The sequence below is a fragment of the Mytilus californianus genome, unplaced genomic scaffold, assembly GCF_021869535.1.
Source record: "Mytilus californianus isolate M0D057914Y unplaced genomic scaffold, xbMytCali1.0.p SCAF_11, whole genome shotgun sequence".
NCBI lineage: Eukaryota > Metazoa > Mollusca > Bivalvia > Mytilida > Mytilidae > Mytilus > Mytilus californianus.
In genome coordinates this window covers 22,856,326-22,874,056 of record NW_026262593.1, presented here as the reverse complement: position 1 = coordinate 22,874,056, position 17,731 = coordinate 22,856,326, and the positions used below count along the sequence as shown (strand labels likewise).

The 17,731-nt window shown below is 31.3% G+C and overlaps 1 protein-coding gene across 1 annotated transcript; it reads left to right on the top strand.

The window, feature by feature from the left end:
• Positions 1 to 3,564: 3,564 nt before the first annotated feature.
• LOC127719742 (uncharacterized) lies at positions 3,565 to 17,035 on the top strand. The gene is made up of 5 exons (XM_052225983.1): positions 3,565 to 3,607; positions 8,414 to 9,111; positions 9,575 to 9,665; positions 10,091 to 10,114; positions 13,742 to 17,035. Exons 2-5 carry the CDS (start codon positions 8,422 to 8,424, stop codon positions 16,393 to 16,395), a joined length of 3,459 nt encoding a protein of 1,152 aa, XP_052081943.1. The 5' UTR covers positions 3,565 to 3,607; positions 8,414 to 8,421; the 3' UTR covers positions 16,396 to 17,035.
• Positions 17,036 to 17,731: the final 696 nt, after the last annotated feature.

Genomic DNA, 17,731 nt, shown 5'->3' with positions numbered 1-17,731 from the left:
TTCATTTTTGCCTATTATCTTGAAAACTGTAACAGATAGAAAGAAACTTTTAATTGCAAAAATAATCAGCAAGATAAGTTCTACAAATAAGTCTGATGGTCAAAATCGTCATTCGACTCCTTATTAGAGTTATCGCCCTTTGATGACAATTTTTACCATTTTTTTGCGTTTTTGCCTTATATCTTAAAAATTATAATAAAAAGATAGAAAATTAGATATAAGCAAAAATGATCAACAAGACAAGATCTACAATTAAGACTGATGGAGGAAATTGTCCGACGACTCCTTTTTGGATTTATTGCCCTTTAATGATGATTTTTACCATTTTTTTGTGTTTTGTTACATATGATAAAAATTATAATAGATAAATAGACACTTTAAATCACAAAAATGATCAGCAAAGCAAGATCTACTAACAAGTCAAATTTTGCCAATAGTAGACTCTCACTTTTTATAGGAGTGATTGCTCTGAAATGAGGATTTTGTTATCCTCTTTTGTGTTTTAAACAAAAACTAAAGAAGATAGGGAGAAACTAAACAGAATATATGATCAGCAATACAAGATCAACAATACGGAGATTTTTTTGTCATAAATTCCGTTCTCGTCTACAATGTTTGAGAGTGTCCTTTGCTGAATATGCACATAGACCAAGGTGAGCGACACCTGCTCTTTAGAGACTCTAGTTACCAGTTATAATCGAAATATCCGACCTTCATAACGACCGAATTTAGGAGACTTCAAAAAATTACAATGCTTCAGTTATAAATGTATCAGTAACACGCTGTTTGAACTCGGTTATAAACATATCTGCAATTATAACATTTAGTGTCAATCATACATTACTCAAGCAATAATAACCTTTTAAGTCTCTTATTTTAAATGACCAATTAAATTTATGTTTAATTTTTACATACTGTAAATTCAAAAATTATTGCATTTATTATTGCGATTTTTGAAGGATTGACCTAAAGGCAAGATTAATTATTGCGATTTCAGGAAAAGCTGCATCCAGCATTTCTGCATAACAGTTTCACAGAATACAATTGTCAGTTATAACAATTAACAGAAATATTTCGTCATTGTACAATACCTCTGGGACTCTACCTAGTCCAAATTACTTCATGAAGTCTGTAGTCCTGTTTTTAACTTTCAAAATTCTCTTTAAAAAAGATCAATGAAAAATTTTAATGTTGATTTTTTATGACATCCCTACACTCCACTATCGTAATTTACTATGCTTGAAACATATGTACTCAAAAAATCTAAATATATAAATATCACTGATACAGACGATACAAGTGTCTGGTGTACAAAATGTTCAGCCTGGATTATATGGTAAGTTTATGTATCAAATAAAGACACAAGTGTCGCAGAATTACAGTAGTTGTCTTCAATTTTACTAAATACACTGCTGTTTACCATGATTTGACATAATTTTCTGAGTATTAGAAAAATACCATTATAATTCAACAATATATTTAGATTCATAAATTACTCACATTTACGGGACCCTTTATAAAAAATGGCACCTTTATACCTTTAAACTTTAATCTAAATACTTTCCAATTTTCGATAAAAACGTTTCGAATTCGATTTTCTCATCGCGTTAAACATGCAGCTTTATTTGATTTTATAACAATGCAGTTTATTCCCTAAATCTTTCTACTCTTGTTTATTTTAATTTTGCTTCTTTCTCTTACTTGTCGGCATTACTCTACTAATGAATTCAACTTGAAAAGACAATAGAATACTAGTATCTTATATTTTACGCCAAATTAATCTGTAGAAAAATTTGACTTCTATTTATGTTAACTTCCAAATTATACGTTGGTACTATTTGATCACTTTGTAAATTATCTAAAATATTGCCACAAATTGGTTGATCTTTACTGAACATGTTTATTGTATGTTAGTGACAAGAACACTCATACTGAATTTCCTGATTACCGTGGTAATGATCGAGAAGTACTGCCTCCTACAATTGTAATTTAATTCTTATTTTTAATGCAACAATGCACACTTAATGATTGTTATATTATATCTAATAATAGAGTCAAATTGATGAAAAAAAATCCAATGGTCTTTTTTCTGTTTCAATTAATATATCTTGATTATAATTATGCAATGTGATAATTAAAATGTTATAATTTAAAAGAGAGACGAAAGATAATATAATGGGATTATTGCATGTACATGGAATGCATCCCATCATTTCGATTAAATTGCTTCTTTATTTTCCTCCTACTTGGAGGATAAAAATTGCAATTTAACTTTGGTTCTAAAAGGTTGTTTTTACGTCTTTTATATGAAAAAAGAAAGACTTTCCAAGATAAATTTCATTTCTTTTTTTGTACTCAAATCAGGATGTTTATTTTCTCGTTTGAATTTGTTTATATTTGTCATTTCGGAACCTTTTAAAGTTTGCTATGCGGTATGGGTTTTGCTCATTGTTGAAGGTCGTACGGCGAACTGTAAGAGAACTTTTTGAAAATATGTAACGATGGTATAAGAAAGGGTTACACTATTGACATATTTATTGTGAATTATAAAAATGGAAATAACACTTATAAAAAGTAACCATCCAAATCGTGACTCAAACTTGTTGTTTGTATAACAGTCTTTAAAACAAAGTCATAATCTAATTGAAAATGACACGGAATCATCGAAGTGATTACACAACCCATGTTAGTCACCAGGAAGCCGATAACACTTTATCCGCTCTTTTATTTTTTAATGGAAACAGGTTTTAAGTTACATGCCTTTTTGACATTTTTTCATTTAGATTTAGATAAATCATGAACGTATTGAATTCTAGAATCCTTATACTTCCATGAGTGAAGTTGGCCTTATGTGTAGCACAGCACGAAGAGAATAAAATTAGTAAGTATGGAAAAATTAAAGTATCAATTTCCCTGTAAAAATTGATGTATGCGTAGGTTTTTAAAAAACAATAATAAAGGTATTACACATTTTTTATTAATAAATGCATGATGTAAAATTGGATTCACCATGGTTTATTATCAAACTTATATTTAATGTTTCTCATAAAAAGAATGTTGTGTAAAATTAAATATTTTAAATTTCGAAAACTAAACGTTCCACTCGGTGAAATAAATATTTTAAGAGAGACTTGTAAAGATTGAATATAAGAAATCGAAAGTAGATTGTAAAACCAGACACGATGTAACACATGCACTTTTATTTTAAATGTATTGATCTGCATTCAATGACCTGTTATTCTTAATTAGATTTAATTTGACTTGGTATATTAAAAATCTATGTCTTATTGACAACATGTCAATAAAATGTATTTCGTGTTTTTTTTACCAAAGTTTTAAAAAAAATTGCCGAAGTGTAGTCTGTCCAATGTAAATATCGTATATCTGTTTTCTATGCACCGTAATACTGTGCAAATATATAGCATTATAATGATTCTTTACATATTTGAATTATTGATCGTATTTTTGTACACACATAAAAAGACATTTAAAGATGCAACCAAGTATAAAATTACGTCATTAAAATATACTGGACTATATTCATGATATTTGTGTATTAACAGCGGCCATTTTGTGAAGGAAGAAATAATTGAAAACAGTTAACCAGGTAAGATTTTAATATATACCATGAAATATCTCTACAAATGGATATATATAAAACATTCGCAGTTTAAAAAGAAGATGCCGATTAGGAATAATTGGATAAAATATAAAAAAAAACCTTATCAGTTTACAAAGTTGCATTTATTTAATTACCGATGGATACAACACTTGAATGTAAAGTTTTTTTTAGAATACACATTTTAGTTTAAATATTTAGCAATTTACGCAAAAAATCTTCATGTACAGAAAGCAAATCAATTTGTTTCAAAACTCATCGCAAATGGGGAAAAAAAATAAGAAAACAAGTCATTTAACTGTAAAGTGAGAGTAAATTTCAGATAGATGTTTTGTTTTTCATCAACGGTAAACAAAACTAAACGTTGACAAAATAACCATTAAAGGTTACATGTGAAGATTAAAACAGTAAAATGGTAAACAGTTATGTACAGTCCGATAATGATTGTTTTCTTTTTATACGCCCGCAAAAAAATTGAGGCCGTATAATGGTGTGGCGTCGTTGTCGTTGTCGGTCGGTCGTCGTCGTCGTCCGACGACGACATTTGGTTTCCAGGCAATAACTTGAGTATAAGTTTATGGATTTCTATAAAATTATACTACAAGATTCCATACCATAAAAGGAAGTTGGGATTGATTTTTGGGGTTATTGTCCTAACTGTTTAGGAATTAGGGACCAAAACAAGGATTTTCCGGTTTCCGGACAATAACTTGAGTATTAGTCTATGGATCTCTATGAAATTGTACCACAAGGTTCCATACCAAAAAAGAAAAGTTGGGGTTGAGTTTGGGAGTTATGGCCTAAACCGTTTAGGAAGAAGGGGCCAACAAACAATGTTTTTCTGGTTTCCAAAAAATAACTTGAGTGTAAGTCTATGGATCTATATGAAATTGCACCACACGGTTTCTACCAAAAAGGAAGTTTGGGTCAATTTTGGGGGTTATGGCCTTAATAGCTTAGGTATTAGGGGCCGAAAAGGGGCAAACAATAATACTTTTCTAATACTTTGTATACATTAATTATTTCTTGATCAATGAGGTTTACTTCAAAGTCTTGATTTCTTGTGGTTCTTTAATATGCTGAACTAACCGTGCATTTGGATTTAAATTTTGGGCATCGTTTTTAAATTGGTCCATATTGAGGTCCAAAGGGTCCAAAATAAATTTGTATGTTTTCATAAAAAAAATGAATTGTTAAGGTTCTTTGATATGCCAAATCTAACCGTGTAAATATATTTTTTTTATTTTGGGTGCTGTTTTCATATAAGTCAACATTAAGGTCCAAAAGGTCCAAAATTAAACTTTGTTTGATTTCAACAAAAATGAATTCTTGGGGTTCTTTGATATGCTGAATCTAACTATGTATTTAGATTTTGGATATTGGACCATAATAGGTAAATGTCCAATTCCAAATTTAAATTCAACTTTCATTTTGTGTCACAAACCTATGCTGTGTCAAATAATTCGTCACAATCCTAATTGATAGCTGCATAAAGCTTGAGTGTTGTGTCCATACCTGCCCCAACTATTCAGGGTTCGACCTCTGCAGTCGTATCAAGCTGTGACGAGCGGAGTGTTTAATTATGTATTATTAATACTTCTAAAATAACTACACGGTGTATATTCAAAACGCTTGCTTTCCGATTTTAAAAATCGACGTTAACGCTTGCTTTCCGATAACGGAAACGCTTACTTTCGGATTTTGCACAGACAGGATAGAAAGGTAGGTTGCTACAAAATTAAAAATAATAATGAATTATCAATTTTCGTGAATGAAACTAAAGTTGACGGAACAAAACAAGTATACAGGTATCCAGTTTCATGATTTATTGTTTCTTACAATGATAAATGAATGTGATTTCGTTTACAACAGAACTGCGGTGTCTTGTAAAATAGATTTACAGCCAAACATATCCCAATTTTAAAACTTCATCCACATTTACTTAACTTTCTCAACGCAGTTTTATCTTAACTAGGTTGGTATATCATTTGCATACAAGCTTTAAACTTCGCAAATGATGTTATTGTGTTTATTTACCGCTTTTCTGAAAATCGATGTGTAACGCTTACTTTCAGATTCAGGAAACGCTTACTTTTAGATTTAAGAGTGCAAGTTCAGTCAAATATGGTACTAGTAATTAAGGTTGCACTTTGTAAATACAGCTGTTTCTCAAACCACGCCTCTTTTGGGGAGATATATAATATTCATAGATAATTTGATTTGTTGACATACTTTGAATAAAATAGTAGTGCATATCAACTTTATATTCTAGAATATAATTGTTCACGAAACTTCATAGAGGGGCGTAAAAGGGGGGGGGGGGGGTATCTGCACGGAAGAACGCGAAATAAAATTGCCATTTCACGATGAACGAACAATTAAAAATTTCTTTTTACCGATTTCATGAAACACGGTGAATAACGAACCTTTTTCACGGCTGCACGTGAAATAAAAATGGCAAAACACGTTGCACGAAAATAACCCTTTACCACCCTCTTCACGTAATTTTTCAAGAATACCGACAAATCTGTGTTATCTAAGGCGGGGTGTCACGTTTATGATATGATTTTTTCGATCTTAACATATAGATCAAGAAGCTTAAAAAAGTGACCTATTTCAACGGCTCATCCCTACCACTTGATAATAGTAAGTTCTTCCTGCCCAAGATGTAAGGAAGTTTTAATCAATATATAAAAAAAGTAGATGTGGTAAGATTGTCAATAAGACAACTTTCTACAGGTGACCAAAATGACACAGAAATTAACAACTATAGGTTACCATACGGCCTTCAACAATGAACAAAGCCCATACCGCATAGTCAGCTATAAAAGGCCTTGAAATGACAAATGTAAAATAATTCAAACGAGAAAACTAACGGCATAATTTTTAAGTACAAAATAATTAACGAAAAACAAATATGTTACACAGTAACAAACATCAACCACTGAATTACAGTCTCCGTCTATATAATAAATTTTAAATATTTTTTCAACAATTTTTACATAATTCACAAAAACAACATGTTATTCGAATCAGCGCTACATTTTCACCGTTGCAAGCATTTGATACAAAATTGCAAGCTTTACATGTTGTTTTTCAAATTTTGCATCGATTGATTGATTGATTGATCGATTGTTGCTTAACGTCTAGTGGCAAATATATCATGCATTTTCAGGGCGAAATTTTGCATCGGAGAACACTGCTTACCAACTTTTTTTCAAAAAGACAATACATAACGTTTCTTTTAGCATAATTGTTGATGTGATTGACAATATTTATATGTTTTTCAGTATAGATTCCCAAAATTTGTCAAAGTATGTCGACATTTCTGGATTATATCTCGTGATTAATAAATAGGTAATCTCTTTATAAAATATGAAAGTTCACACATTGGACTGTGATTCTGTGATTGAACTATTACAGGTTGCACTATTAATTGATGTAGTAATCCAATAATCTTTTGCGGGTGTTGTCATTTGTCACAGTATGTATAATATTAATGTTATGTACTCTTTTGTGGATGTAGCCATAGATCTAGCTTTTCCCGTCTATTGTGGGTTTTCTCTTTCTTTCAAAAGTAATTGCCAAAATGTTGTTATTTGAATACAGAAGTAGCAGAAATTATTTACCCTTTCGGAACACATGACTTGTTTTTTATAACTTTGTTTTTGTTTGTGGTTATTTTCGGGATTTCGTTTTATTGGTTTTTTTGTGTTTCATATATTTTATTCAAAGGAACAAAAATATAGTCTGCATGTGATCCAATGATTAGCAAATCGTTCCATCTGAAAAAAGTCGTTTCCTGTAAATCGGAAAGCAATCGTTTCTCAGAATGACGCTGAAGGTAAACAATCTGAAAGACAGCGTTTCCTGTGATTTTTTTCAAAGAGCATTTATGGTTATATTAAATGAATTTTGAGATCGGAAGAGTATTAATGAAAGGAAAGTCAATAGAGGATTTGAAACCCGAGTTAATTTTAAATGTTTTAAACAGTTTCATACGAAAGAATTGCATTCTTGTGTTCTCTTGTTTACAGTGTTGCATTTGTGGGACCGTTTACGACCTGATTACAATTTTTTATGATGAAAAGCATTACATCTATATCAAGAAAAATATCTCTAAAGTTCCGTGAGATACAACAGAAAACACCATTTACCATCCGATTCAAGTATCGTCCATCCTCATTTCGTGTCTCCTGCTTCTTCGTCAATATAAATCTGAAAGCAAGCGTTACGGGTATCGGAAAGCAATCGTTACCGTCGATTGAATCGGAAAGCAAGCGTTCCGAATATACACCTATGAACTAGGAGCTGGTCCGCTTACTTTTATGAACAAGCACGGTGTAGATTTTGAAGCCTGATATGATGGTTAATGATAAAATTGACATATTTCATATTCTGTTAAACACTTTTAACTATATGTTTATGTTTTCATGAACTTTGAATGTGTCACACATAATACTTTGAAATAATTGTTTTGTAACGAGTACCTACATTTAGTCATCTGCTTTAAAACAAAACTAGATCATTTTATCTACATCTACCTCGAGTTTCTGTACAGTATGCAATCTTGATAACAGACACTACCTTTACCCTGTCGACGTACCCAAGCTCGGTCTTTAAAGAGTTCATGCGATTCCTTTTGTTTGATATCTTTATTTGTACAAAATGTAGCTTTTAATCGAATTATTAGATTTTCACATCTGTACACTTCTGTTGCCTTAATTTATGATAAAATTATGTAGCGGTACAAGGTGATTTATACAAACTGATCTTAATATGTATTGCTTTCAGATTTAACTATGGCTCAAAAGGAACGAGAAAACTTCTATAGAAATTCAACTGTAATAGTCGACCATGGAAAGGAATCGCTGTCAGCAGTTCTAGACAATGAATTGTCAAACACAAATATGACCTTTGAAGATTTCATCAACAAACATCAGCATGATATTTATCATCTTTGTTACAATAAAAACCCCTGTTGCAAATGTCCAGGTGGACGGTTTGTACCAACAACTCAAAGTAGGATTATACATCCAGACCAACTTGATATATTGCTAGATAAATGTGGGCCAACCCTGCATGGACACAATCCAAATATAGCTCGAAAGTCTCAACATTGTTGTCGTCCAGCAAAATCATCCTTGTCATATACTAATCTAGATATCACCTTACTACGCTGTTTGTTGATCAATTTTGCAAAAAACTGCCAAACAAATTCTATCCTTAGGCAAGATATAGAAGATCTTGTTAAATGTAGAAACAAACTGTATGGCCATGTACAGGAAGCAAGAGTTACCGATACTGACTATACAAAGTACAAAACTGATGTAGAAGGTATTATTCTTCGAATTGCTCGATTCTGCAATATTGAAAACGAAATGCAGCAAAAACTAAATGATGTTTCTCAGAGACCTTTGGATGAGACTATACTTATACAGTACCAAAATACATTGATGCAACAGAGTTTATACGACAGGAATATTGAAGAGGTATCATTCAAAAAGTTATTTGTCATACTAAACATATATCTCAAGATTAAAAATAATGAAAAAAACTTCTAACTGAACTATTTAAGAGTTTTTTGGCAAATTTGAAAACAAACTGAAATACAGTTGAATGAAATAGTGAAAATAAACTCCTGTTTTTATAAACATATGACCACCAACCTAATTGTTCATGTAGACCGAGAACATCGTTACAACTACTCTTTTTTTCAATATGATACGTGTACCAATAGTAACTGCAAAACTACATCGGATTATACATACCACCTTATACATATCACCTTATACATATCACCTTATACATATCAAATCTAATAAAGAAATTCAATTAAGATCTATTTCACATAAATCACGCGTTATATATTTTCCCAAATTCTTACATAAATTTTTTTTTCTATTTCACACTCCACAAGTGAAAAAAAACAAATATTTTTTTTTTAAATTTTAGAAAGTTGATAAATTGCAACAACATCTGACTGCACAAGATGAAAGACTGGATTGTCGTATGGGCATAATCGAAGGCCAAGTTAGCGAAGTGGGTAAGCATATTAGAGAAGAATACAGTTTAGCTAAATGTTCAGTAATTGAGCAATCTAAATCAGATTGTTTCTAAGACTTTTCATACACTTTTAGAATGTTCAATTTGACTGAAAACTGAAACAGTTTCTTCGTACATATGAATATTCCCTATAAATATATAAAATATAGAGAAAGATTTGTATCAAAACGATTAATTCTTCTAATAAACCAATCGATATATTTTTCATAAAAAAAGCCCAAACAAATACATATATGTTGCTGCCATAACACTCCATCTTGAATATCTTACATTCAGTAAGCACAGAAAATCTACAGTAGTATCAGATTATTTTACATTTATACTAAATTTTGTACGAATCCCAAGAAATCAAGAGCGAAAGTAACAGAATAATGTTTGCAATTTTATATCATTTCATTTTTATAGACTACAGAAAGAGAAATATCATAGGTAAGTTAAAAATATAAATAAAGACTAAATGATGAATTTAAAAGGAAAAATTTATTTTATTACTTTTCTAACCTATATTTTCATTTGCTATTATTTAAGTTTACTGTTAAGGGAAGTTTGACATACACGTACAGCCAAGTCTGGCATTTTGTTACTTAAAAACGAACTTAAAAACAGGAATAACAGCCATCATCTTATTTATATCATACATGTTTTCGAAATAAAAAAGTTTTGTTTTTGTTTTTTTTTTATCATTGCTAATATATCTGTAATTATTACTGTTGACACAGAGATATGTCTCGCCTTTATGTAATTTTGATAATATAATGCAAATGTTGAAATCAAAATGACAATATTTAAAATGTAAACTGTGCGAAACATTCTAAGTCAATGAACCATGACTGAAGGTACTTGGCAAAATAAAAATCTCCTTGGAAATGTGAAATGCAATTGCTTATAAACTGCATACCAAATATCATTGACTTATCATACGTGGTTCCCCTTAAACTAACCAAAACACAAACTTTAGCGTGTAAACTATGCATTATCAAATTCAATGATTCCTTTTGAGGGGGTAGGGCCATATAATCTCCATGGAAAGTATACTTGTAAATGCTTATACAACTGCATACCAAATATCATTGACTTAACATTAGTGTTTCATCTGAAACTGGAATAATCACAAACTTAAACTTATAAAATATGAAAAACATTTGAGGTCAATAGACCATTAATGAGGGGAAGGACCAAATAATCTCCCCGGAAATAAGACTTGCCAATGCCAATACAACTGCATACCAAATATCATCGACTACCACTAGTAGTGTTACATAAACTGACCTTATAACAAACTAATACATTGTTTGTTAACACCGTCGCCGTGGTAACAGTGATAAAATATCAATTTTACTTAAGTTGTAGAAATAGATAAAGAGAAGAATTAAACAGACCATAAACTTGTTAAACCTATATTATTATTATTATCTGGTTTTTACTGTTTGGGAAAAATTGAAATACATGTACATCCAAGTCCGGTATTTTCTTCGAACAATTACGAACTACAAAACGGGATATACAGCCATCATCTAGTTTTTTTTTTTTTAAATAATACACACATTTTACTGAAATTATAATGCAATTTTAATTTTACAAATTATGGTATTGTATGTTATAAAAATAATTAACACGCAGAAAATAGAAAATTTGAAATGAAAGAACTAAACCGTATATTTTTATTACAAGTGAATGGAAAGGAAGATATATGAAAGTCTCTTTTTATATCACCATCATCTAATTTATATCATACACATTTTGTAAATAAAAGTTTCCCTATTCTTTTAGTTAATACTTATCTAGATTTGTTAATACAAATATCTACTTTCGAGTTAAAATATAAATTATTTTGATTTTTTTATTGAACATATACATTCATTTTTATTAGGGGGTGTATGCCTTCTGTACATATTTACTGTAAGCTCGACACAACATCGCATCTTCCTATACTTTTTGTGACGTTGCCGATTAAAATGTGGTCTAAATTACAACTGCCGATTTACATTGTAGGACGGAATGATTGTATCTTAACTGTCGCTTTTGAATTTGCTTTAAGTTACTGCAAGCATGCCTAAATATTGTTGTGTATACCTTTGCTGTGCTAGTATTGTAAAAGATTAGTACACAATGTTGACTGCTGTATCATAATTTTTGACATTTTTACCTATTATGTCTTTTTGTTTTGCTCACACATTGTTGCATTGTTGGCAATATAATGGAATTCTCTGCGACTGTCATACAAGTTAGAGGTTTAGCTAGCTATAAAATCAGGTTTAATCCACCATTTTCTACATAAGGAAATGCGTGTAACAAGTCAGGTATATGACAGTTGTTTTCTATTCGTTCGATATGTCTGAGCTTCATATTTTTCCATTTGATAAAGGACTTTCCGCTTCGAACTTTCCTTGGAGTTCGGTATTGTTGTTATTTTATTTTTGGAAAACTTGGTTTAATAGTTCCTTTGTAAGCAGCAATCCTCTAACAAGGACAGCATGATAGGACATTCAAGATCTTGAATATCGTATCAAATAGGAGATATACATGTATAGTCCATATGCATACACTCCAAAATCTTCATATAAGCAGAATTCATACAGAACCTTTTCAAAGACAAAAATAAAGAGCCTCTGCAAAGTTCTTTGATTTCACTTTCATATATATTGATGATGTTCTCTGTGACTCATTCAATTGCATTTCAATGATTGCTTATATCTCATGTATCCCAGTGAACCTTAAAATAAGGAAAGTACTGAAAGTAGAAGATATGCTTCATATCTTTATCTTTTCATAGATATTGGCACAGAAAAATCGAATTAAAACTAGAATCTGTGACAAACGTGATGATTTGAACTTTCCAATTGTCAAATTCCCAATTCAGCTGTAACATACCCTCTGCTCCATCTTATGTCGTTTACATACCTCAGTTGATACGCTACGATCGTTCATGTTCACACTATACGGACTTCATTGTTGGGGTATGTTCCTTACACAAAACTGTTCTTACAGAGGAGAACGAATGTAATCAACACTACATAAATTTTACTGTCACCATCATGAATTGGTAAATGGATACGATGTATCGGTGTCTCAACTTACTAATGACATGTTTCGTGGTGTCACCTCTCTAGATATCTGTAAAGTCGTCTTATTTGAAATTATACCGATTGTAACATGTTTTCTGAGTGGGAATTCGCATGGCGGGTAATGCATGCATAGCAGGTGACGCGTGCCCTTGCTTCTTTCTGAGTTCATGCGATTCCCCCAATTTTTGTTTGTTACCCTGATTTGTCTTTTCTTCATCGATTAAAAAAAATTGAACATCGGTAAACTGCTGTCGCCTTAATTAATATCCACGTCATTTTGTCTATGTGTGCGTAGTTGTCTGGTTTGCAATTAAACCCATCTTATTTTCATTTTTAGGTAACTTCCCTAGCTTAACTTACCAGTTAATACATTGCAAATCATATACATTATCAATTATAGAAATAGTCATTACGGATACATGTACGTGCAGCGAATGGGGAACTATGCACATCACAAGAAGGGGCCAAATGTACCTTACTGTCTATAACAAAGAAAATTAACAATATAATAGAAAAAAATTGTCTCTTTTTTTGTTAATTGGTGTACATGTGTGAGACTGAAATATCAAAATCTTGTGGGAACACGTATTACTGTTATATTGGATTAATCTACTGTTCCCTTTGGTAAATTTTAGCGGTTTAACTAATGATTATTTAAACAACAAATATCAGTGTTTATGTACATAAGGACTCTGAGGAAAGCACTGATAACAAATTTGATTTCAAAATACTTGACTTTTTATACTCCACGGTTCCAGCGTCCTTGCTTAGTCATACTGTTTTGGGCATTACTGGGTCCAATAATAAATTAATTTACGCAGGTAAAAAATTATCAATCAGTGGATGTTTAATTTGTACCTCCAAGCATACTTGTATTTTGAAATATCAAATCATATTTTTTTCTTTCAATAGATGTGCAGTTCCTTGATTATCATTTGGCGGTGCTAAATTTATAATTGTTTTTATTTAAATTCTAACCTCGAACTTTCAGAACAAACTGAAGCCTACTTATCAGAACACTCAAAAGATGACACCTATGTTATAACAGAGGATGTAAAACTGTGTTGCGACATCCTGGACAGATACAAGACATTGGTTATCATCGCTAAAGCAGGAGGAGGAAAATCTAAAATAAGTCTTCAAATAGCTATGATGTACCAAGAAAAACTGTATACACCAATGTTATTTATAAATGATGAAGTATTAAGAAAGAGAGAGTTTATTGATTTTAATGAAAATAATATTGTAATAGTAGAAGATTTTTTTGGTAGATCTAACATTGATTTCAATGAAGATCAACACAGGGGAATACTTGACGTTCTTTTTTCTTGTATCAAAAGAGAATCGTGTAAATCAAAATTGATATTTACAATACGAGGAAACGACAAGATCAAACAAAAATTAGTTGAAAAGCACAAAATTTTCGAGAAAGATAGTTTTATTAATTTGGACAAAGTACTTAGTTTCCACAGTAAAAACATCATTTTGTCAAAACATATGAATAAGCATGGTATATCTTTATGTGATTGTATCCAATTTGGAACTTGGTCACAAACTCTTCCCTCTTTGGTAGTAAAAAGATGCCTTAAAGATGTGTTTGAAACAAAGGATAACTCAATGAAGGTTTGTGTATCATTTTTTCACAATATATGTCAGGGAAATTATGAAATACAAATAGGATTTCCACAGGCTTGTCATTTATTTTGTAGCAACAAAAATTTAACAAAACAGGGAATGGCATATTTTAGACATACATCCCAATCATTAGTCAACGAAATGAATCATTTTAAAATACAAGGTTTTGATAATAAGCAGATACAGTACCAATTTTGTGTATTAGTATATACGGCAATGAAAAATTCAATTAATTTTCATGATATTGATGAAAAATGTTTTCAAAATGTATTATCATGTCTTTATGGTGAAAGTCATCAAGTGAAAATGTCTTTACTAAAGGCAGCTGTTCTTATGTTAGAAGGGAAGTACATTAGCAGAAAATCAGCATCATCGACTAGCGAGCAATGCAAGCGTCCAACGATTTCTAATCATTACGTTCTACAGCATTACACCATTCAAGAGGCTGTACTTATATCATATGGTGAGGACGCCGATGTTTTAACATTCTGTGATTTTTGTTTTTTGCAAGAATACATAAGACCAAAAGGCTATATAGATGAACTAAGTGACAGCATGGTTTTATCATTCATTGATTATAAACCACTTGTCAAAAGACTTATCAGTATGCTATCAATTGATGATAACACGTGTACAGGCGTTGGACGGTATTTAAAAGTTGTAGCGTTGATGCATAGACGCGATGAAATAATTCAATTTTTCTTTCAAAATATAAAAGATGTTAAACCCGAACAGTACACACGTCTTGTAAATGGTTTAACAAATTTTGGAAAAAATGGAGCATTGGTAGACTTTCATCCCCAATTGTGCAGGGAGGTAATGAGGCATGCCGGATTGAATGTTTTTCTTGCCTTCTGCAGACCAATAGGTTGGGTGGACAATGATACATATTTCGTTGAAATGGAAACTGATTTTTTGATAAAAACACTCATTAAATTCTTTAGCAGACTTGATGAAAACGGTCAAGAATCAAAGGAAAACATTTCAGAATATTTTCGCTGTTTTTCTTTTTTGAAATTGGGATTGGGAAATTATCTATATGCAGTTGGTGACTACGTGTTTAAAAAGCTAATGGAAAAAGGTTTTGTTCATATTGTAGAATTGTTTTTAACAAATTTGAAACAAAATATATGGCAAATTAGTCCATTGGATATAAAGGATTTTTTAGATGGACTTTTAAATGAAGGAAAGCGATCAAGTATTGTTTCACAATTTAAAGATTTTTTTGAAGCAGTGTTATTTAAATATGGCAGCATTCCAGCAATTTTGCTATTGTGTAGACCATTAACTTCTTCTATATCAAGTCAAAATATAATTAAAGTTGACGATAAGTTTCTTGCAGGAAAACTCTCTGCCTATTTTGAATCGTCCTCTGGAATCGCTTGTGGTTTTCAAATGTCAACACCAGTTGTCCTTAGAGAAAACGGGACATACTATGTTTTCTGGGATTACAATTATCTTGAAATGAAGTTTATTAATGACATCGCCCAATATATTTCAAAACATGGTTTTAATTCAAATAATGACAATTTCGTCCGAATGATGTATGAGCAATTCGTATCGTACGAAAATGAACAAATCACTGATGAAGACAGTAATGACGATGATGATCCCGAAAATAGTACTGATGAGGTAACAAATCAAGATGATGCTGCAGACAATTGTGCTGTCAACAATAAAAAGGTAGTTTTTGATGATTATCCAGGTGATGAATTTAGAGTGAATGCAAACGGCATGGTTATTGGTAGTCAGGTGATAATTGGCTCCGTTAAAAAAGTATATGGCGATACCCTGGATTTTAACTATAGAACGACTTACAGTCGACTTTTCAAGTTTTTATCTTATTTTGAGTTTCGATCGATCTTACCTTGGAGGACACCTGGTACCCTCATGGGATTACTAAAAATGAAATTTGAGTCTCTATTGGACGCCATTGATCCAGAACGAAGTTCTTCAGGTTCCGATTGTTGTGATTATTCCGATGATTCTGATTATGAATTTGGTTATTAATTTGGCTTATGTCGGCATTCGCCCAATCGAGGAAACTACTAATTAATCCAAGCATTCCATGACACAAAATGTATCGAAATCTTCATTTTCATCATTCCATAATATTTATTTAAGATTCATGCTTTGTACATTTAGAATAATTTATATGAAACTGTAGGGGATCTTCCGAATTCCAAATTACTTAAAGGACCTTAAACTAATGACATTTTCATATGTTATCAAATTAAACATTGTCAACGGTCGTAAGTAAGTGTAGAGATGACCTCTTGTTAGCATTCTTTATTTTATATTATAAACATATCTTGTATAGGATTTATCATTGTTGTAAGTGGCATGGACCTTGTAGACAATAATGTTGTTTTAATCGGGTCAATCATAGTAATTAAGAAGACAGTAGTTTAATGATGTTCAAATCTCGTTGATCGATTCTGCGGAGACAAATCAAGGTAACTTAAAAAAACCGAGGGAATGTGAATTGTAAACGTTTCCATAATTTAATCGAATACAAATGTACGTTGAACGAATGTAAAGTAACTTTACGTGTAGGTATCAAATGGTTGTAGACTAATTAGTCTTCGAAACATGTGTTAACTTTATACATGTATTTGTACTAATTTTGACATAAATGTTAACAACACTTTGTCTCAGTCTTTTTTCATTTGATATGAACTGCAACGCATAGATCAATAGAATTGAAGGATATATTGTCAGAATTTTTGACACAAAATCAATTATGACCTTGACAATTCAAAAGCAAAGAAATAGCATTCTACAACTCCCAACTTTCGATGCCTTGAACACGAGGAAATTGCAAAATCTGATAAAAAATACTAGGCTAATAATTTGGTAAGCATACGTGTGTTTCGTCTACATACGACTCACTAAAGCCGCCGAAACCAAATCATTCAAAAAGACTAAAATCATGTGAGAACGACGGTCGGCTGAATATAATTCTTTGCTTGATGCATATGATATAAAATAAGGACACGTGGTATAATTGTCTATGAGACAACTATCTAATAGAGTCAAAATTAAGTACTGTGGATTCATTTATTTTCGTGGGTATCAATTTTCGTGGATAGAGAAAAAAAGACGTTTCGTGGTATACGTAAATTCGTGGATCGCTGATAACAAAAAAAAAAAAAAATCCGATACGTAATTCGTGGATTTCTTTTTAATTTAGGAGATCATATACCCTCCTTGGTTTGATCAATAATAAAACAAACAAAAAAGAAAGAAAGAATTCATTGAAAAGGTTTTGAATTGTCAAAATCCTCGCTTGGTCATTCTAGGTTAAAGTGTTCATTGAAAACTTCTATTACAATAATGGAGAGAG